General features: G+C 45.1%; 1 protein-coding gene across 15 annotated transcripts in view; it reads left to right on the top strand.

Annotated features, from left to right (window-relative positions):
- The window catches only part of LRRFIP1 (LRR binding FLII interacting protein 1), a 90177-nt gene that overhangs the window by 29528 nt on the left and 37968 nt on the right, over positions 1-22681 (top strand). For 6 of the 15 annotated variants that reach the window (XR_013227983.1, XM_077319301.1, XM_077319288.1 and 3 more), the window contains exons 5-8: positions 2027-2071; positions 2734-2784; positions 15228-15305; positions 22064-22096. Coding sequence is in view for 14 of the 15 variants with exons in the window: in XM_077319301.1 (XP_077175416.1) it covers positions 2027-2071; positions 2734-2784; positions 15228-15305; positions 22064-22096 (207 nt within the window). In the remaining variant the exon portion in view is untranslated. Of the gene's footprint in view, positions 1-2026; positions 2072-2733; positions 2859-15227; positions 15306-22063; positions 22097-22681 lie in introns of those variants that run through there. The other 9 variants (XM_077319290.1, XM_077319294.1, XM_077319293.1 and 6 more) reach the window with 4 other exon arrangements.

A 22681-nucleotide genomic window follows, 5' to 3' on the forward strand; every position in this document is an offset into this window, starting at 1 on the left:
AAGATTAAATAATCTACGACACATCTTTTCTTCTTTTATGCCTTGTTTTTCTCCCCAGTGGGTACACAACGTGATTTCCTCTCTTTGTTCCTCACAAGCATCCTGTGAGGTAGGTTAGGCTGAGAGTGGGTTACTGACCCAAGGTCATCTGACAGGCTTTCATCACAGAGGAAGAATTTGAAGCTGTGTCTTCCATGTCTTAAATCCGGTACTTCTCAGAAGATAACATATTTCTAGCTAAGAACGGGAGGCAATTCCCTTCGTGCATATTTAGCTCTTTTTCTTTCAGAACTCTGAACACTGTGAGAGCCAGCGTGGTGGCGTGGTTAAGAGCGGCAGCTTGTAATCTGGCAAGCCGGGTTTGATTCCCCGCTCCTCCACTTGCAGCCAGCTGGTTGACTTTGGGCTTGTCATGGTCCTCATAACACTGTTCTCACCAAGCAGTCCTGTCAGAAGCTCTCTCAGCCTCGCCCAGGGTGTCTGTTGTGGGGAGAGGAAGGAAAGGTGATCTTAAGACGCTTTGAGACTCCTTTGGCCAGTGGAAAGCAGTTTATAAAAACAAACTCTTCTTATTCTTCTTTGTCCGCGCTTATTGTTAAGTTGTATTTAAATCTCCCTTTCTGAGAATTGCCTCCCAAGAGGGACAGGCTTTGGCATCAGGCCTGCAAAGACAAGACATGCAAGGGAAGGTGATGGGAAAGGAAAAGGATCAAAACATGTAGACAATTGGACCAGGCTGTGCCTATGTATATGAACGTGATTGAACTGTGCTGTGCCCCTCGTGGCTCTGGCCCACGGTTGGAGCACCCTTTCCCTTGTTTTTGCAGTCTCCGGACACCTGGAAGCTGGATCAGGGTTTGTTCCAGCAAGGGGCAGGGGAAGCTTCTAAGACTTGTATCCTCTGCCATGATATTTGGGTCTCCTGGCGCTCTGCAGCCACATGGGAATGCCAAGCGCTTTGGTTTCACTAACCTCTTTGGCTGCTGTTACCACCTGTGGCTTCCAAGCCCCCACTGGGGGCAGGAAATGCCCAGCTCCCACTTCCTTCCACTGCTCTGAGTGATGGCAGGAGCAAAATGAACAAAAGGGGCCCTGCCAGGTATCAGTTTTACCTTCAGTTTCCTGAAGTGATTTCTTGAGAGGTCTGATGGCAGCTCCAGCTCCCTGCCCCCCCCCTTCTCCCACTGGTGGCCAGGGCACGTAACCCTTAAACCAGGGGTATTCAAACTGCGGCCCTCCAGATGTCCATAGACTACAATTCCCAGGAGCCCCTGCCAGCATTTGCTGGCAGGGGCTCCTGGGAACTGTAGTCCATGGACATCTGGAGAGCCACAGTTTGACTACCCCTGCCTTAAACCATCAGAGGGAGCAGCCCATCCTTACCACATGGAATCTCAGATTCAGTGACCAGCTAGATAGAAAGGATCTGCAGCCATAAGCTCGGAAAAGGAAGAAGTGAGACAAAAGGAATTCTCTAGGAATTCTATTGTAGTAGAGATGGCCTAGAGTTCTTTGGAAAGATGGCCCTGAAATTTGCTAAAGAAAAAAAGGCCACAACTAAATGTAGAGCACCTTAACCTGACCTCTGCCCTGCTTTCTGACCACTTGTGGCTTCCTCCAGTCACCCTTCTACCTTTCCTCGCTCCTGTGCTCGTTTCAGTTGCCTGTCCAGATCGCAAACGTGTGCCCTAAATAATTGGGGATCAGAAGCATTCGGAACATGCTCCCCAGTTCGTGATTTGTAGCGTTTTAAACTTTGGTTAACAGAATTCCTTATTTTTCAATTTCACAACACGGAAGAAGGCACAGGGGCTTGGGGAGGGAATAGCAAATGCCATTGTGCAACCTCTTCCGCACCCAAGATTTCTGAAGCAAGGACAAAAGGAAGTTGGGGGGGGGGCTTTCTTCAACATGAAGTTTAGGCTTTGTGAATCCAAACATGTTCTCAGCCCCGAGCGTTATTTGGAAAGTTACCTGGCAGTGTTTCCTGACTGACGACGTTTTATCTTCCCCTCCTCCTTGGTAGGAAGACACTGAGCGTTACAACCGTAAATCCAGAAGATATACCTCGGTTAGTACGGTTTATATGTTGTACTTAAACCAGTGAATGAAATGAAATGAATCCAGATCTCCTTTCAGAGGGAATCCAGGGGGACTCTACACATTTCTGCCTTATTTTTTGTGTAAAGAAACCCAGGGATGCTTGTTTCTTCAGCTCTCTTGCAAAGAGCCTCTCTGCCCTTCGTCCCTTGCTCTTAGCTGTGGTTAACATTAATAATAGTTTTCTAACCCATAATGCAGAGCCAGCTTCACACCCTGTTTTCAAAGGAGAAATGGCAAATATCATTAAAAGCCGTTGTGTTTTGCATACACCAAGTGATGAATGGTCATCAAAAGTGGGGAAATTTGCCTGGGGGGGGGGACGCGTGTAGTCCTACATCCAGAGTACATTAGTGGATTGCAGGACTGTAAAATGATTTCCACAAATATGGCAGTAAATGATACGTTTTACTTTTGAATGTATTACTTCTGACTGCGCGGACGTGTTTTTACAGTGATGTAAGTATAAAATGTTCCTGCCATGGAATATTCCGCAAGTTTGTGGGGTAGTTTGCTGGCTTTCTTTTCTGTTTCATTATTTAAAAAATTCTCCCCGGCATTTCCTGTGTTGTCCTGACTCACAATTTGTCTTTTAAAAAGTCTCTGCCATTCTCTTTCCTTTTGTCTTCGTAGGTCTCAGATGAAGATGAGCGCATGTCAGTGGGTAGTCGCGGAAGCCTACGGGTTAGTAACAAGCAATGATACACGCACAACCATTTCTACTGTTATATGAATGGACCCCTCCACTTGAAGATGGGGTATGTTTGCAGAGGGGGGTTGATTGGTCAGTTCCCTCCCACGAGAGTATGCAGATTGCTTTCTTCTTTGTATTGTTTTGCAGAATTTCTTGTTTTGTGTTGTGAGGTTTTTATTTGCAAGAGCTGCACATTCAAACCAGTATTCTTGGGATCTTTAATGCCATTATTAGAAGTATCTTCTTTGAGTTGGCTTGTAAGCGGAGTCTGCCAAACTAGCTCCACTGATCTATACTACCTTATCTTCCCAACCGGACTAATGTACTCTGTGTGGGCTGCCTGTGAAGATATAGTGAAAGTCCCAGCTGATACAAAATGCAAGATTCCTCTTTAGGGTCAGTCGCTTGGAACAGACAATTTGATGCTATATTATTATTATTAATATTTAGATTTTTATTCCCCACCACTCCCAGAACCACCACTCTCATGTGGCAGGTTACAACAGGCCACAGGTTACAACCCCCCCCCCCCCCACTCTCATGTGGCAGGTTACAACAGTCCATCAGTAAACCCCCCCCCCAATAAAACCCCATTGAAAATTAACAACATATGAGTCAAAAACATGGTGGTATAAATCAGCTATCCGCCCCCCCCCCCAAACATCCAATAAAGGGAGTGGCGAGAGGGAGCCATAACTCAATGCCAATGGGTGACTGTTGCCTTTAATGCCAGGGGGGCACTAGATCTTCCTCTCAGACCATGGCCTCAACCATAAATCTGGTGGAAGAGCTCCATCTTGCAGGACTTGTGGAATGCAGAAAGTTTCCCTTTAAAGCTGTACCCAGCCTAGGGACCTCATACTGAGTGAACTGCATCTTTCTGTATATTCCCCTGTGCCATATGTGTCCTGTAGATGAGCTTCTTCATTAACACTGTCCATAGAACTACAGTAAAATCACAGGACTTTGGGCAGAGGACTCTTACAGGGCTGCCAGCAGGGGTGGGGTGGGGGGACATCCTGTCCCTTTAACAGAGACTTAAAGGGATCTAATTTCAGCTCCCCATGTCTACACTAAACTCAGTCTGAATGAATTATAGTATTCCTCCTGTTCTTCCTTCACTGGGGAAGGAGACGGCGGGAATGAACTGGTTTTCACAATTTAATATTGATTATTTTTTAAAAAATTAAACCTTAATATTTAATTTAATATTAATAGGAGAAATATAATTGTTTATATCATTGTGTAGTTAATGTGGGGTCGTACATTTTCAAATGATGATTATATTTTACTGTTCTTTGTATTAATAACTCGTACTGCATCCTATATTTCTATCTTTATGAAAATTAAAAAAACTTGTATATAAAAATATATATATATTTAATTTTAATCCTTCTGTATTTAATTCTTTCGTAAGCCGCCCTGAGCCCCTAAGGAAAGGTGGGCATATAAATGCATGCATGCACAAAAGAATTAAGTAAATACATAAATAAATTAGAGGGACAGTATATTTTTTTTCTTCTGGCCTGTTGGCACTTCCTGTATTTAGGAAGGCATGTAAGCTTGTTTTATTCCAGAAGACATTTAGTGGAGGTTAAACTGTTTCAACAGATTTGGCTATGCTCGATTTACTCCTCGGTGTCTTTAAATTCCAGTGCTTTTGGATTGGTAACTAATGAGCATGTTAGTTTTGTCAGTTGCACGGTTGCAGCTTGGGTCCTTGTGACCTGGTTGTCACATTGTTCTCTGCTTTCAGTCCGAGGGGGGAACGCAAGATAGAAATGTTTTTAAATTAATTAATTATGCCACCGTTTCATGTAGACTTGTATTAACCAAACAAACCAATATTGGAACGATTGAAAAATCCAGCATTTTGCAATTTGTAGCATTCATTTTTCTTTCCATATAGCCAATAGTTCTTGTACAGTCAGCTTTTCTTTTATTGAGTTCATAATTAAGAAAAGCTAATACAAAGGATAGCAGATACAATCTTACCTGAAAACCACTTTTCATAAATATTAAATGCTTTGGGTACTCAAGGATTCTTAGGGCTGATCCTGCGTTGAGCAGGGGGTTGGACTAGATGGCCTGTATGGCCCCTTCCAACTCTATGATTCTATCATTCATTCATTCATTCATTCATTCATTCATAGAATAATCATAGAATAACAGAGTTGGAAGGGACCTCTTGGGTCATCTAGTCCAGGGGTAGTCAAACTGCGGCCCTACAGATGTCCATGGACTACAATTCCCATAAGCCCTGGGAATGGGAATGCTGACAGGGGCTCTTGGGAATTGTAGTCCATAAACTTCTGGAGGGCCGCAGTTTGACTACCCCTGATCTAGTCCAACCCCCTGCACAATGCAGGACACTCACAACCCTATTGCTCATCAACTGTAACCTGCCACTCCCTTGAACCTTCACAGATTCAGCTCCTCTGTCAGATGGTTATCCAGCCTTTGTTTAAAAATTTCCAAAGATGGAGAACCCACCACCTACCGAGGAAGCCTGTTTCACTGAGAAACCGCTCTGTCGGGAACTTCTACCGGATGTTTAAATGGAATTTCTTTTGACTTAATTTCATCCCATTGGTTCTGGTCCATCCCTCTGGGGCAAGAGAGAACAACTCTGCTCCATCATCTTTTTAAAATACCTTTTAAATACTTGAAGATGGTTATCAGATCCTCTCTCAGTTGCCTCCTCTTCAGGCTAAACAGACCAAGCTCCCCCAGCCTTTCCTCAGACATCTTGCTCTCCAAACCCCTCACCCTCTTTGTTGCCCTCCTCTTCATTCATTCATTCACTCAGCCAGCCAGCCAGCCATTCATTCAGACTTCCAGGCCACCCCATTCTAAAATGGTCTCAGGGCGGCTTACAACATAAAGAGATTTTACAATGAAAATATTAAAATTTTAAAATTCAGTTTAAAACAGTACAGTCACAACCGGTTTGGTGTAGTGGTTGGTGTAGAACCAGCTTGGTATAGTGGTTACGAGCGCCGACTTCTAATCTGGTGAGCTGGGTTTGATTCCCCGCTCCTCACATGCAGCCAGCTGGGTTACAGCACTGATTGTTAAAGCTTTTCTGACCAAGCAGGAATATTGGGGCTCTCTCTGCCTCACCCACCTCACAGGGTGTCTGTTGTGGGGAGACGAAAGGGAAAGTGATTGTAAGCAAAGTAGAGAACAGACGGTGATTGTAAGCAAAGTAGAGAATTGGGTAGAGAACAGACTGGATCTCTGACGGCAGCTCATTCCACCAGGTTGACCCTGGCTCCAGTCAAGGCCAGGTGCACTTCCCCGGGTACAGGGACAACCAACATGTTGGTATTTGCAGAGCGAAGAGGTCTTTGGGTGGGTGGGGGTGGCGGCGTTTGAGGAGAGACGAATTTAGCCTAGACCTCTTAAATTGTAAAAGAATACTTGTCATATACAAAGGTGAGCCTTTGTTTCCTTGAACAAAACTGTCCAGTTTGTAATTGTATTAGATGAGTATGGTGATTGAAGTATTCATTCCAAAACTTGATCTGTTGCCAACTGCAAAGGCTTGTGAAGGTTACAGTGATGGGTTTGCCCTTTCACGGAGCCTGTAGAAAGGAACAGCGAAGCATGCACGTCTCGTATCCAATCCATTGTAAACCATTTTGCATCTCAGGGAAAGTTGCTTTGGAGGACACATTCAGTCCAGGAATTGGGCAGAACTGTTCACAGAATATTTGGCAGATAAAGATTACAAAGGACAGGAAGCTACAGGAGCATTTTAAACCAGCCCTGTGTTAAGGTTGGGGAACAGGTTTACCAGTATGCTGCTGGCAAGGATGTTTTCCAGACAGGGCCAGAGGTCAAGGACAGGCCGACCATCATTAGTGCACCACAAAACCACTTGCTGGATAGCCAGTGATGAGGAAGTTCTTTCTTCTGTGGACTGCTTTTTGAAGGAAATGAATTGCCTGCGCTGTGCCTTCAAGATCAAGTTCAAGGTATTGTTTCTGACCTTTAAGGCGATACGTGTCTTGGGTCCTACCTACTTGTGGTACTACTTACCTTCTTTGCCCCCCCCCCATAGGGCATTCTGCTCTGCGGGGTATGAATCTGCTGATGGTCCTGGGGCCCCAGGAGGTGCCTCAACCAGGACCTTTTCGGTCCTGGCCCCTACCTGGTGGAATGATCTCCCAGAAGAGCTGCAGGCCCTGATGGAACTCTCTGGGTTCTGCAGGGAACTTCAAACAGAGCTCTTCCACCAGGTGTTTGGTTGAGGCTGGGTAGTGATCCTGGGGTATAAGATTGGGTCTCTCCCCCCCCCCCCCCTTAGTGCCTGGGCTCAGTGTTAGATTGAGTCCAGAGCTGCAGGATGATCTTCCCTCTGTTTTTTTTTCATCCCCAGTTCTATGATTGTCACCCATATCGGATACAATGGCTCTGAGACATTGGGGAGCAGTTTATAATTTTACCGCCGTCTAATCTGTAAATCGTTATAGGGAATTGTAGAACTGTTGTAGAGCAGTGGTCCCCAACCTTTTTTCGGCTGGGGACTGGCAGGGCAATTGCCCCGCCCGCGCAGCGTGCATTTGCGGCCGCGCATGCATGATTTCAGCCGCGCAGCGCGCATGTGCGGCCCTGATTCCCTCTCCCCTCCTCCCGCAGTAAGAAGCTTCCCGGGCCACAAGCTTGCGGCCTGGAAAGTTTTTTACTGCGGGGGGGGCGGGGAGAGGGAACCGGGCCGCGGACCGCAGGTTGGGGACCACTGTTGTAGAGTATATTGTTGAGGTTTTTACAAATTTAGATGATGTGTTTTATGATCTGTTTATATTGTGAACTGCTGCAAGCCAGCTAGCTGGGAGCAGCGGTATAAAAATCTAAGTAATAATAAAAATAAGAGCATTGCAGCTCTAGGCCTGCTGGTGGTTCTACTTTTATGTTGGCTTGCTGCCGCAAGGCACCTCTTTTGAGGGGTCTCTTTCTCAGCCCAAAAGAGCTACCTTTTTGCCCCAGCTTTTATGCTCGCTGGCAGAGAAATGGGGACTGTACTCTGTGGGCTCCTGCCCCCAGGAATGTGTTACGTCCGTAAAGTGCCTAAGGACTCCTTCTCAGAAAGTGCAAGAGTCCTCTTCACTTTTGTAGTGCATTCTTTGGGACAGGAACTGAAACTTAACACTGTAATGGCACTTTTCAAAATCAAATACGGAGCATTCATAGTACGTTCAAAACACTATGCAGCAGATGGATAGATAGATACACCCCCCCCCAATATGGTGTGTACAAAACTGGCATGTAAAGAAGCTGTGGATTGACCCAGATTTCTTCGCATTTTTGAAAGAATTTGGCTTCATCTGAAAGTGTACATGTTGTGCAGTTTTGAATTTATGTAAAAACTGTCTTTGCTGGCCAGAAAGGTAGTAAGCACTACTGATAGAAAGTTCATTTTTACAGCTATTATAAGGTCCCCTTCATCAAGGAAATACCGTATTTGCCGGCGTATAAGACGACTGGGCGTATAAGACGACTGGGTGTATAAGACGACCCCCCAACATTTCCACTCAAAATATAGAGTTTGTTACATTACAGTACAGTACTATGGGCCACTATGGGCAGCTATGTCTATCCCAACTGAAGTGCACCCGGCCTATAGGACGACCCCCCCACTTGGAGGCATGTTTTTCAGGGGGGGAAAGTAGTCTTATACGCCAGCAAATACTGTATCTTGTTTTGCAGGTAATGCTGTGGTGGGCCTGAGTGTAAGGCAGGGCTGTCTCCTCGCTCCGTTTCTTCTCAATAGATATGTAAATGGTTCGATCTCAAGATGTCGGAATGCTGGTGATGGAAGAAAGCCCTCGATACTGCTGTGTTACTGTCACAGGCCAGAGTAGGCTTATGCCAGGCTCTCAAAGTATTTAGCAACCACTGCCAGGAGGAATCATTAACAATCATTTTTTCAAAAAAAATTTGTATGTTTCCATACTGATAATAGTCAACATGCACCTGGAAACTTGACAATCACTACATCAAGCAAGTCAAAAACCTTAAAGATTTGGGTGTGCCCTTTTCATTTAATGGTAATTCTACAGCCTGTCTTCAATCTATACCTTTATCTGCAGCGAGAAGCGCTTATGCTATTTTAAGATTCTTTAGGAGGGATGGCACAAGATATATCTCTGGAGTTCTCAAACTTTACTCTGCAGAAGTTCCTGCTTAGATGACATATGGATCACAAACACTTATCTGTCCCACGATATATTTCGGGTAAGGCCTTGAAGGAGGAGCGTGTCTCATGGCTTAAGTGCCACTCAGTGCTTAACACCCACTCAAGGCGGCTGTTTTTACTAGTTTGATTTTACTAGTCTGCTGTGCTAATTTAGACCATCATCCAAGTTTGCTTTTTACTTGGTGATCAATTGTATATTTTCTGCCAGTTGCTGACCCTATTAATAAACTGAAGTGTACTGTGGTGGGTCTGGACTTTGCAGCTGGCTAGCCCGAAATAGAAGTTGACTGCCACAGCTGACCCCAGTTTGTGGGTGCTTGCTGATACACCAGTAAATCATGACACAGGCCACTGAGATGAGGCTTTGATTTCTCCCCGTTGGGTGCTGATGGGAAGCTTTCCCACACAGTATGGTGGGTGACTTTTCCTGCAAACTTCCCAAAACCTGCTTTGCTTTGTCGTTTTGGGGAATATGGCCATGAAGCTGGAGTGGCACACATGTGGATGCGAAAGTCTTCCTGGCCCCACTGTATTGATATAACATACTGGAATTAAAGCCCATTGTAGCTGATACAATGGGCATTATGTATGGGGGCGGGAGGGGAAAATAGCAAGGAGAGAGGGAGGTAGAAAGGAAGAGAGTGATTAAGGAGGAGAGAGAGATGGCAGAAAGAAAAAGAGAAAGAAAGGAAAAGAAAAGAGAGAGAGGGCCAGCCAGGAGTGTCAGCCAGGAGTATAGGTAGAAGGAAAGAAACCAAGAAAGAGAGAGAGAGAGAGAGAGAGAGAGAGAGAGAGAAATGTAGAGAGAATAACAGAGAAAGAGAGAGAATGGAAGAGAGAAATTAAGAGAGGGACAGAAGTACAGGAAGAGAGGGGAAGAAAGAGGAAGATAAATATATAGAGAGATAGAAAGTAAAAGTAAAAGAGTGATAGAAAGAGAGAAAGGAAGGGTGAGAGAGGGATAGAAAGAGAGGAAGACAGAGAAATTGAAGGAGAGATGTAGGAATAGGTAGAAAGGAAAGAGAGAGGGGGGATAGAGAGAGAAAGCGGTGAAGGCCGGGCTAGGGGGGAGCCCTCTGCTGCAGATGTTCAGTTCTTCTTTCCTCAGCTGTCTTTTAGATGCTGATTCTTTGCCCCAGTTCTCCACCGCCCCCCCATCCCATACAAGGTAATGTTAACTTCTGTTTTATCTGAGGAAAATGTTGGAGCGTAGCAAGTCTTTACGTACTATAGTCCAAGTAAGAAATCATCTTTCCCTTTTGAATAAGTGCATCAGATGCCTACAAAATGAAGACAGATAATTGCCCACTTAGGGTTTCTCAGTTAATAATAAGTTATGCTTGTTTTGAGCACTTGCAAGAAAACTTGCAATTCTGAAAGGCATCTTGGTTAACAGCTTCTGCCTGGAAGGTAACTCTGACATTTGTGGCTGGCTCTGCCTTCCGCAGCATCCGTTTTGTGGCTGCACCCACCACCCTGTGCCAGATTTCCATAGACGTCCTCAGGCTGGAAAAGACTTGGGGACCCCTGTGCTAGTCTGGCACGCTTAACTGCAACACCGCCCTTCTAGAGGAAACGTGCGTATTACAGATATTTACCACTCCTTGGCTGTTGGGGATAAATCTTGTCTGGTCACGTTGGTTCTATTTAGCAGTTAATTGTTTTAGTCTGTTTGCCGGCATTAACGTTAAGATCTTATAATCATAACTCAAAAGGCTTTTAGGGCGATGAGAACCAGTATGAGACAGGCCTTTCCAAAAATGTGAATTCAAGTTAATTTGAAGGGTAGGCAAAAAAAATGTTTTCCCCAAGAGACCGAGCAGCTAATGACCACAAAACAGTGGCTTGGTGATTGGAGGCACTCACAAAATGGGAACTTTGTACAAAAGTCAAGGAATTCGAGAGCACACCTACCATGTTTACAGGGGGAACCATTTCTCTGTTGTTTTCCCAAACTACACCGCCAATTGTAACTTGCTCTGCAAAGGAAAATGGACAAATATACTCTCTCCCAGGAGAGGACAGCCTCAGTAGCTGGCCAGGTCAGTGGAGCACTTCCTGTCTTTCTGTTTCCTCCTCCAAGAGGGGTTGGGATATAAAGGTATCTCTGTAGTGTTAGAGGAGGAAGAGTGGGTTCTCTGCACTCACTGATGGTGGTAACCTTCCCTTATAATTCTTCCTGCTGCTTCCAGTTTTAAGACTTTATGATAATTGCTCTTGTTTATCTCCTCTCTCTCTCTCTCCCTCCCTCCCTCCCTTTCATAACAGGAGAATGTTCATGGAGAAGAAATGCAGGGCTCATCCCAAAGTAGAAAATCCAGTAGAGTTAGCTAATGTTGTTAAAAAAAGGTCCTATGCATGACGAAATTGGTAATTAGGCATGTTTCTCAATATGCAGCGTACAATGTGTTACTTGGTATGGGTAGTCTGCATAAAGAATATGTAAAAACAGCAAAGCTTCCAGGATGAGAAGATCAGAAGAATGAGGCTTTCGGTAGGTCAGCTGAAATGTGGGCCCCTGACCCCTCCCCCCACCAGCCCTGACCCCCACACCACCACCACCTTTGCTGGGGACAAAAAGCAAAATTTCTCAGCAGGAGATTGGAAACAGACTCTCAACTTATCCCTCATTAACTAGGGGTCAGCATCTTATTTATCTTAATTAACTTTTATTCCATCCCATCTCAAAAGATTCGGGGTGAATCGCAATATAATTAAAATCACATACAATTCTGAAATACAGAAAAATACACTCTAATTTGAATTAAACTTTCCAGTAAATTTAACTCTAATATAAAAATCTATCATAGGATTTGGGGGTGGGGAATTTAGCATTGAACCTCCCTAAGGAGTAGAATTTGGCAGGTGCAGGCAGAGAGGTCCGTGAGAGCAGATCTTATAACTGCAAGTAAATACACACAAGCACACTGCACGCAGCTGAACAGCCTGTCAGTTAGTTAGCGGCCTGATTCTTACTGGTGAAAAGAAGGGGCGAGCATTCCTACACTTGAGTAGCAGCTCTTCACATTAATTGAGAGCCAGTTTGGTATAGTGGTTAGGAGCACCCGTTCCTAATTTGGCAAGCCAGGTTTGATCTCCCTCTCTCCCACATGCAGCCAGCTTTCTGACCTTGGGCTCGCCAGAGCACTGATAGAGCTGTTCTGGCTGAGCAGGAATATCAAGGCTCTCTCAGCTTCACCTCCCTCGCAGGGTGCCTGTTGTGGGGAGAGGAAAGGGAAAGCGATTGTAGGCCCCTTTCAGACACTTCCTGGTAGAGAAAAGCAGCAGATAAGAACCAACTCTTCTTCTTCTAATCTGCTGTTGGATACGAGCAGGCTGTCCTTCCTTCTGTGACTTCTTTTTAGGTCAAAGTAGGTGCAAGGTATTTTGGCAGACTTCCACTAACATACTTCTCTTGGCTTCTCCAGTAATTAGCCCATTGATCGTTCCGGCAGCCGTCTGTCCTGCCTTCACAATAGTGCTGCTGGGTAAACATGCTAGGCACAGCTGACTGTCTGCACGTGAAGCCAGGTCTTTGGCTTTCTGCATGACAACGTGCGTGGGTGAGTGCATTTGACATCCCAATATACTGGTTTGACCTTCCCACTTGAAGGTGTGTCTGGATGGTGGAGGCAGGCGACTCCGTTTCCTTGCAGGTTCAGTTTGATCTCACAGCTTAGGAACACTTAGACAGTCACTCGGTGCCTGGGCAGGCAAAAGGGCTGTTTCAAAAGCAAATCGGTAAGTGCCAAGAGTGCTTAGTTTAATGAGTGAATGAAAGCCCACATGGTTTTGGCTTCAGTCGATAGGTGATGAGTGTTTGCTTTAGAGTTTGGTGCCTTTCCTTTCCCAGTTGTGCATTAATGAGATATGCATTTGAGAGGGCGTGGTAAAGACACAAAGTGCTTCTTTCCCGTAAAACTGTCCTAAAGACTTTTGGGTGGAAAAGGGCTGTGGGGATACAAATTGAAGGATTCTTCTTGTGAGCTCATGGGAACTTCATACGATTTGTCTGTAGGTTGTCCGGGGGGGGGGGGGCAGAGGAGGCAGTGTGGTCGTGGCAGCCCGGCATTGTTGGGTACTGTGAAGCAGTAAAGAATTGCAATCGTCAACAGGTATTCTGAGAACCCTTACTGAAGTCTGTTCAGTGGGGCTTACTCCCAGGGATGTCTTTTTTAGGATTACACTGGATTCTTTGTTCATGATTTCCCACAATATTTTGCATTCATCATATGGAAGGTTATTTGAATAGTGCTTCAGTTCACACGGAAGTAATTTTTACAAGGAATCCTCTTTTCTTTAATAGACTGGATCAGAGTCTCTTCCTGTTCACCTTGTTTGCTAATATTTGGGCTAGATAATTATCAGATCGCTTCCTATCCCAAAGTCCTGAAGCCAAATCGGATGCACATTTGTGCTCTAAAGTAATTCCTGTGATACTGAGTAGTGCTTACTCTCCCAGATATGTGTGAGAAACTGCATTTTTAGGCCTTCGAGTTGTGTACCTTTTCTTTAAAAAGGTCTCTTATTAGGAAGAGTGCACCAGGTGGGGTCCAGGATGGAGAAAGCTCTGACCCTAGTTGAGGCCAAGCAAACTTCCCTGGGGCCAGGGATCACCAGGAAGTTGGAAATGCTAGAGTGTAAGGCTCTTTGGGGGGTGTAAGCAGAGAGGCGATCCCTGAGTTACACTGGGCCCAGACCGCATATGAGCTTAACTTTAAACCCTTCATTGGTGGTAGATAGAGTTATTTATTAACCTGTAGCTTTCTGTAGTGGCTCCGATCCTCTATTATAGCGATCCCCAATCTGTGGGCCGCGGACCACATGTGGTCCGTCGACTAACTGGAGGTGGGCCGCGAAGGACGCCTTCCCCCCCCCCCCGGCCCGTTACTTCATCCATGAACCGGCAGGCGCACATGGGACTATCTCATTGCAGAGAAACAAGCTCAGGGTTCCCATTGATTTGTCATTGTCATGAGTTAAAATGTCCATGAAAATAAAATGTTCCTTATGTTCATTGTTGTGGCGTGTCTGTATCTTATTTTGAAGGGATGTTTAAACATTACCAAAACGACCAGAGTCAGAGAGCGTTAGGGCAGTGGGCCTCAGTAAAATTTTCAAGCGTTGAGTGGTCCTCGGTGATAAAAAGGTTGGGGACCACTGCTCTATTAATCAGAACTTTCTAAAATAGTAATGGGATTTTGAGAAATTGGGGAGAAGTTAGGGTCGAGTGAGAAGTCAGCTTTTTGTTTTGGTGATGAAAACAAGGACTTCACTTATGTCGCTATATACTTTCTACAGTTACTTTTAATAGAGCTACGAGGAACCATGAAGGGGTTAGAATTAAGTTTTGTGGCAGCAATAACGTGAAAATTTAGGAACTAAAATATGAAGCCCTAAAGACTGAAAATGAGTTAACTCCTGAATTTTTGGACTGGCCCTTAGGGGTGAAGAAAATTAGCCAGGGCCTTTGCTTCCCGCTTATGCATCTAGTAGCAACTTTTATACTGTCTGACCCACACAATGCATCCTAGTGTGATCAAGTGCTTCCCCTTCACCCGCCGAACAGATCTGTGCTCAGTGTGTTTCCCAGCCTTCCTGCTGAAGCAGTGATGCTTCGAGAGGCAAATGTCAGGATTGCTTCCGTCTCCCCGTAGAGATGCCTGGAATCTCTTTAAACTACCAGTCTTGTGTCCTGGTTCAAGAATGGCTTGTCCAGTTCATTTCCATACAGTTTGCCTTTGAGCGATCTATATGAAGGGAAGGCACATTTCCTGAAATGTCATTTCTGCTCCTCCTCTTGGAATCCTGTCTCTATGGGTTGTGGAATTGGGCAGTAAAATGTAGGCCAGAATGAAATGTTCCTACCATGTCGTCATCCCTACATTCAGCACAGTCCTGTGGGCTGCTGAGGCTGCTGGCCGCTGGTGTAGCTGTGGCAGCACTGCAACGGCAAATGCATCAGTGGTTGCTCATGTCTACATGGATGCCTACTACATGACTTTAAAGAGAATGGCTCATAAATGGTGCTGCTAATATATAGTACAGACAGTATATATCTGAAACCATTTTTGCTGTCTTTTCATTGCCTTTGATGTATGTGTATGGGTATCTGCTTAGGAGGATGCAGCTGATGCTTTAGCCAACCTTATGTTCTCAGCTTGCTAGCCGTTTACCTGTTCTAATACCTTTTTCTCATCTGTTTGAATTGTTTGGGGTATATTTGGGCAGCCTTCGGAGTACAGTTACTACCTTGGCTCAGGATCTCGGGCTTCCTCTAGAGCTAGTTCTGCTCGTGCAAGTCCAGTGGTGAGCACCTCTTTCCTTTCTCTTCTTGGCCCCTGTTGTGCATGGCTTTGTTTCTTCCTTTCCTTAGCTTATTTGCACGAGGCTGCTATACACTGCTGATTGAAATATGATTTAAAGACAGTGTTAAAGTTAACTGATTTCTAACAGCGAATGGATCATTAGACTTTAAACAACCTTTAAAAAAAAAAACTAAGTTTAACAGTTTTGCGATACGAGCTTTTGATTTATGCTTGTAAGTGAATCAGGATCATTTTCACAAGAAAAATTGAGTCCGATAGCACTTTCGTGAGCTTTCATGTGCAGGCACACTTCCTCAGACAAAATGGAACAAGAGAGTACAGATATACATATAAAAGGCAAATTAGTGGCAAATTAATGGCAAGTGTCATAGCATCCAAATTATGCCATAAGATAATTCTTTGCTAAAACAGCCAATCAGTCCATTTGAGTTCAGTTGTATTATTATTATTACTATTATTACTATTAGAGCCTCTTGTGGCGCAGAGTGGTAAGGCAGCAGACATGCAGTCTGAAGCTTTGCCCATGAGGCTGGGAGCTCGATCCCAGCAGTCGGCTCAAGGTTGACTCAGCCTTCCATCCTTCCGAGGTCGGTAAAATGAGTACCCAGCTTGCTGGGGGGTAAACGGTAATGACTGGGGAAGGCACTGGCAAACCACCCCGTATTGAGTCTGCCATGAAAACGCTAGAGGGCGTCACCCCAAGGGTCAGACATGACCCGGTGTTTGCACAGGGGATACTTTTACCTTTACCTTTACCTTTTTATTATTACTATTATTATTATTATTATTATTATTATTATTATTATTAAACTTTTATACCCCCGTTCCCTTAGGCTTACGGCAATTTACAAGATAAAAATTACAATAAAACCCATAGTTAAAACCATTAAAATCAATCCACACTATCAATGTTGGGCAACAGGCGAGCACTAACTAACCCGACTAACCCCCCCCCCCCCCACCCCACGTTAGCCGAGGGACATCAGGTTGCTAATATGGGAGTGAGGCAATCAGATCATTCAGATGAACCCAGGGAGCCCAGATCTAATGTTGGGACCGCCCGTCTTGGCCTCAACCATATGCCTGGCGGAAGAGCTCCGTCTTGCAGGCCCTGCGGAAAGCTGTTAACTCCGACAGGGCCCTTAGCTCTTCCGGGAGCTCATTCCACAAGGTTGGGGCCAGGGCTGAAAAATGCCAGGCGAACATCCCGAGGGCCTGGAAGCACCAGTAGGTTTGCACCCACAGAGCAAAGGGTTCACAAAAACATTGGAGAAATAAAACTTTCCATGTTAGTAATTCATGGCAGACACTTTCCCAGTTATGAAAAGAAATAATTTAAAGAGACTAGTTGTTTGTAATTGGGGAAATCAGCTATGCAAAAAGAGGGGGGGAACTAGCAGGATCTGTTTTGCACAGTTTACGAGGTGATTAAGCCCTTCAGGAATCCAAGGCAGACAATAAATACTGTTTAAAATAATGTTGTAGCTTTATTTACAGAATAAGACTAAGCAATAACACTAACACATGCAGCAGAAAGAAACAAGGTAGGAAATAGCTAAGTTTGGGGGAGAGGGCAACAAGATTCTTACCATTACCTGTCTTGCACAGATGGAGGTTGGGTCAGCAACACAAATGAAACCAGCATCCGAGTTGGGGGTCGCCAGAGGGGAGTGAGCACCCTGTGAGCTCCAAATAAGGGTTTTTAATACCCCTTCCTTAGTCAGATACATGGTAAAAAGTCATGTAGGCAGAGAAGTGTTACTCAGGTAGGGTGGGGGACCAGAATGTATGTTTGGCTTTCACCTATGTAGTTTTCCAGAACCAAATTTCCTCTTTGCCAAAGAACCCCCCCCCCCAAAAAAAAAAACAACAACTCCTTAGAATCATAGAATAATAGAGTTGGAAGGCACCTCATGGGTCATCTAGTCCAACCCCCTGCACTATGCAGGACATTCACATCCCAATCGCTCATCCACTGTCACCTGCCACCCCCTTAAGCCTTCACAGAATTGGCCTCTCCGTCAGATGACTATCCAGCCTCTGCTTAAAAATTTCCAAAGATGGAGAACTCACCACCTCCCGAAGAAGCCTGTTCCACTGAGAAACCGCTCTGAACTTCAGGAACGTCCACTTTAACTTGTCTGTCTCATTCCATCAGCATCTGGTGATTGTTCCTGATTTTTTTTCCTGGCTTGGTATAGAGAAAGGAAGAGCCAATGATGACCATTTAAGCCGGAAAGCACCATGGCTATCTTTTTCAGTGTAAGATACGTTCTGGGGAGAGGGGTCAAAACTCAAAAGTACCTTTGGTCTCATCATCTCTGATATTATCAGTTTCAAAAGTTGAGTATTAGCTGCTGGGAAAGAGCTGAACTTGCAACCGTGAAAATCTTCTGGGAGGCCGAGGAAGCAGCCCTGGCCTTGATAGACTAAGGCAGAAAGAGTCACTTGTGATCTTGTTTAAAGCATTTGTGACATCCTAGACAGGAGAACGGCTGGGCAGAAGGAATTGGTGTGGAAGGAAAAGCACAAAAGTTACAAGTGGAACTTTGGAGCGAAAGAAATTTGCTAGTGCTGTCTTGAGAAACTCTCCTGGACAGCCTTGCTCCAAACAAGGCTTTGGGGGGGGGGGGGGGGAGAGGCAAGCACCCAGGAAATATCTGGCTAAATATTAATACATATTTAGTTAATGCATATATACCTATCTCGCTAAATACTGTGACAAATACCCCCAATGTTCTTCAAATTCTTCTACTGGTCTTCCATTAACTAGATTAGTAAGCTTTGCCACTTTGGTCAGTTCTCCCAACTTTTCTATCTTGGGTCCATTCTTATTTGAGTAACATGGCGCATTTTTTCACTGACTTGACTTCAGTGTTCTTAATAATTCAAATGTTTTGCTGCATGAAATCACGCATCGCTACATCTGCCAACAAGAGGGTAGCAAGAGGCCGGTCCGGAAAGCCCTTCTTCCGTTTGAAAACGGTAGTTGTGGTTAGAGGAAAGAATCAGAAAAGCCTTACGGCAACACACGTGGCATAATAAGCCGTGTGTGGGGGTGCTTCCCCGTGGCTTTATTCAAAACTACACTGAAGACTGTGCAAACATGCGTAAAGCAGGATTATACTGGAGGCTGCAGCATGGCCTTGTCTTTCCTTCTCCAGGGTGTGTCTCCAATTCTTAAATTGAGCGTTCAGTTTACAACCTATCAATCTGACAAATACGCATATAATTCTTTGAAAATGTTTTAAACTATTTACTTAGAAAATGTGCACACTGCCTCGCCAGTTCTTGAAGAGAGAGATTGCTACCCGTAAAAACACTTGTTCCAGTTGTGACAACCCTGCAAAAAAGGGCTCGTTTACAGTGGAAATGTGGATTTATTCCACTAGCCTCTGTCTCTGAGCTCTCCCCAGTCTCTGCTGCACACGTCCCCTTCCTCCTCAGGCTTGCATGAGCAGCTTGATGGCCTGAGATGAGAGTCTCATTGAAAGAGCTGCATTTCTTCTAGTTTGTGATTCTGTCCACTAGGCAGGCCTCTTCGGCACCTGGTTTATGTTCTGGTCAGTGTGGACCTCAAGCATGATGTTTTTCTATGGGTGCAGAGACCAGACAGCTCAAATTTCGGAAAGGTAGCTTGGCATTGTCATTTGTGGAAGAATGCTAGCTGAGAAGGGTGGACAGATTTGCTCGCTCTAATTGGGGTGCTCTTGCAATCAAAATCCTCAATTGTTTTTTTAATTGACTCGGTTCATTGTTATAATATTCCATGTAAGCATCCCGCAGCATTCAGTGTACACTGCCCAGAGCCATAGGGAAGGGCGGTATAGAAATCTAAATAAATAAATAAACTGCTCATAACCCTTTTCCTATGAGCCTCTTGTGGCGCAGAGTGGTAAAGCAATAGACATGCAGTCTGAAAACTCTGCCCATGAGGCTGGGAGTTCAATCCCAGCAGCCGGCTCAAGGTTGATTAAGCCTTCCATCCTTCCGAGGTCGGTAAAATGAGTACCCAGCTTGCTGGGGGGTAAATGGTAATGACTGGGGAAGGCACTGGCAAACCACCCCGTATTGAGTCTGCCATGAAAACACTAAAGGGCATCACCCCAAGGGTCAGACATGACCCGGTGCTTGCACAGGGGATACCTTTACCTTTACCTTTAACCCTTTTCCTATCATTAGTAATCCCCCAGATATAATAATTTAAATTCAAAGTGTTTGTCCCAGTCTCTCATATCACGATCCAGCATCATTGTTCCAAGAAAACCTGTATCTGGATCTGATCCCAGCACTTTAATTTTCACACCAAGGTGTTCTCCGCCAAGCCTGCTCTTCTTCCAAAAGAACCCAGGGCAGTGTCCATGCATATATACCTAGTTCTTCCATTTTACCCATCTTACTCCTCGCCAGTACTGTAAGGTAGGCTGAGCTAAGAGATGACAAGGAGCACCACTGTCTTGTCTTGGGACAGACCTGGCCACCCACAGCATGACTTTCGGGGGTGACCAATGGCGGCTCTGCCTCTGGCTTGCAGAGCTGCATCCAGCTGGAATTGAGTGAAGCTCACAGCAAACTATCCCCCCCCCCTTCCCAGTTGGGATGCAGCCTGAGGAAATGCAAGGAGGGATCAACGTAGGCTCTGCCTGTTCCCTCCTGCATCACTGGCAGCCGGGACTGGGCGCTTTCTTGGGCCTACCTGCTGGGAAGTGAACAGGCCTGGCCTGGCCACAGAAGCGGCATATGGAGCACTTGCCTTGCATTCGGCAGCAGGCAGGCTGAGCCTCATCTCCCTCTCTGAGGGAAGGGGTCGGCCAGTAGAACAGAAGAGGAAGGGATGCAGCTGCTCTCCCCTTTTCTCTTTTCCCAGAGCCTCCAGTCTGTTCCCCCCTCCTTGCCTGTAAGCCCCTTTTGGGTCCTGACCCACCATGAGAGAACCACTACCACAACTAATGGTGCTACATGCAATAGACACCCTTCTGCTGATAGGGCACTGCGTATCTGCATCGCATATAGCTTGTTAAGCTTTCTTGTTGTTCAGCTTTCAATGGCTACATTGATGGCCCAGGGGTCAGACAGGACCCTTTTGCCCAGCGTGACATTACCCCCAAACGGGCCAAACTGGAAGACTGCTGTTAATGTGTTTATTTTAGTGGCAGCAAAAATAAGACAGTCATGGGGGGCTCATATCCACAAAAACTCGTGCAAAGAACATATAGTTACGTAGAATTTTATATGTCCGCATAGGGTTAGCTCAGAGGGCTGGTTGCATCCCTGGACCAGTGCAAGAATGCCAGAGTTGTCTGCTGGTCCCCTTTGGACCTTCCCCAATTTTTCCAGGCTAGCCCTGGAGGCCTGTTCTCATACCTTTGGCATGTCAGGATTACAAGGCCAGGATTTGTCCTTCAAGCTTATACTAAACAGAGCATATTTCTAAACAACTCTCTGCTTCTGGCGCCAGTTTGTGCTAAGCCATTAGAAATAACAGTTAAAGAGACCTTTCATTTTAGTCAAAACATAATTCCTTAGCATATCTGTAAAGCATTCTATAATCCATTTCCCCTATGTTCCATTGTAGGTAAAAGGTCTCATAATCAAGTTTAACCGAGCAAGCAAGTTCTTTTTATACAGAGAAGAAATAGAGATAAGATCTCGTCTCCATTATGAAACTAAAGCCAATTTCCAATAATCGTATGATCAGTTAAAACAGCCATTCTCAATTTTCTTTTTTTTACCAGTGAGAACCCCCTGAAATATTCTTCAGGCTTTGAGAAATCCCAGAAGTGGTACAATCATGCACAATATGGTTGAGAAGCATAGCTGTGCACACGCCCTCCCTTCCCACCCCGTACAGGCCCATCATTGGCCATTTTGGGAGGGGAGGTTAACATGATCATAAAGGTATCCCCTGTGCATGCACCGAGTCATGTCTGACCCTTGGGGTGACGCCCTCTAGCGTTTTCTTGGGAGACTCAATACAGGGTGGTTTTGCCATTGCCTTCCCCAGTCATTACCGTTTTACCCCCTGGCAAGCTGGATACTCATTTTACCGACTTTGGAAGGATGGAAGGTTGAGTCAACCTTGAGCCAGATGCTGGGATCGAACTCCCAGCCTCATGGTCAGAGCTTCAGACAGCATGTCGCCTGCCTTACCACCCTGCGCCACAAGAGGCTCTGTATATATGGTCATATCACCCAATAAATGAACAATTACAAAAAAATTAACTCTTTCAGGAAACCCTTCTAGGGATGTCAAGAAACCCCAGGGTTTCACAAAACCCTGGTTGAGAAAGCCTGGATTAGAAAGCTTGTAATCATTTCATTTATCGCCAATTTATCACTCTCCATGCCAGACCAGAATGTGTGATATTGATGTGAATTGTGCTTCTTGGCCCTAAAACTCTCAGAACAGCATTGTCAACGTATACAGGAATTGGACTGCTTTTAATCCTGACTTAAATTAAAAAGGGCATACCTAAATGTTTGCTTACGTGGTATAGTAACCTTAAGTGTGTTTCTGCTTCTCTACGTTCTTCTTCAAACCAATTGCAAGAAGGTTTGCTGAAATGGGATCTTTGTTTATAAGGCACTATAGTATATTGTGGTCATTTTTGAGCAGACTGCCTGCAAAATACATTACTCCACAAAGCAAATGGAGACGTGGCCAGTAGATTTAAGGGAAGATCTTCGTGTGTAGGAAAGGAAATGGCTCTAATTGTGTTTCCTTCTTTCACACTCCAGGTTGAAGAAAGGCCTGACAAAGACTTTGAGAGGGTAAGAGAGACAGCAGGTGTTGGCGGGAGTGGAGCGCAGGGACCATGCTGCTCCAGTCTTGTTTGTCTACACTGGCTCCCAGTTTGCCTCTGGGCTCAATTCAGATTGTGGGCATTGGCCTTTGAATCCCTGAACAGCTTAGGGCCAGTATGCCTTGTCCCATATGAACCCACATATCCACCTCAGTTACCTTTGGAGGTCTTGCTTCCGGTGTCCCTACTGTCTAGATGGTTGGCAAACCGAGAAAGAGCACTGTTGGATGGGGGGTCAAAAATGTGGAACTCCCTCCTAAGGGAGATCCTTCTGTCTTCTTCTGACATTGTCTTCCACCAGCTGGTGAAGACTTCATTTGGCACACTCTCATTGGCCCCTCCCCCCTTGGTTTTATACCTTTGTTTGTATTTCTGCATGTTTCTAGTGCAGTCTTAAATGTTTTTATATAGACATTTTAAATGTTCTTTTAATGTTTTAATAATTTCGTGCTCGATGTACGCCTCCTTGGGGGACCTTATTTCGGTGGAAGAGGTGACACAGAAATGTTTTAATTAAATATATTGCGGACAGATAGATATAGGCATGCAGTTA

Source organism: Paroedura picta, chromosome 2 (genome assembly GCF_049243985.1).
Source record: "Paroedura picta isolate Pp20150507F chromosome 2, Ppicta_v3.0, whole genome shotgun sequence".
Taxonomy (NCBI): domain Eukaryota; kingdom Metazoa; phylum Chordata; class Lepidosauria; order Squamata; family Gekkonidae; genus Paroedura; species Paroedura picta.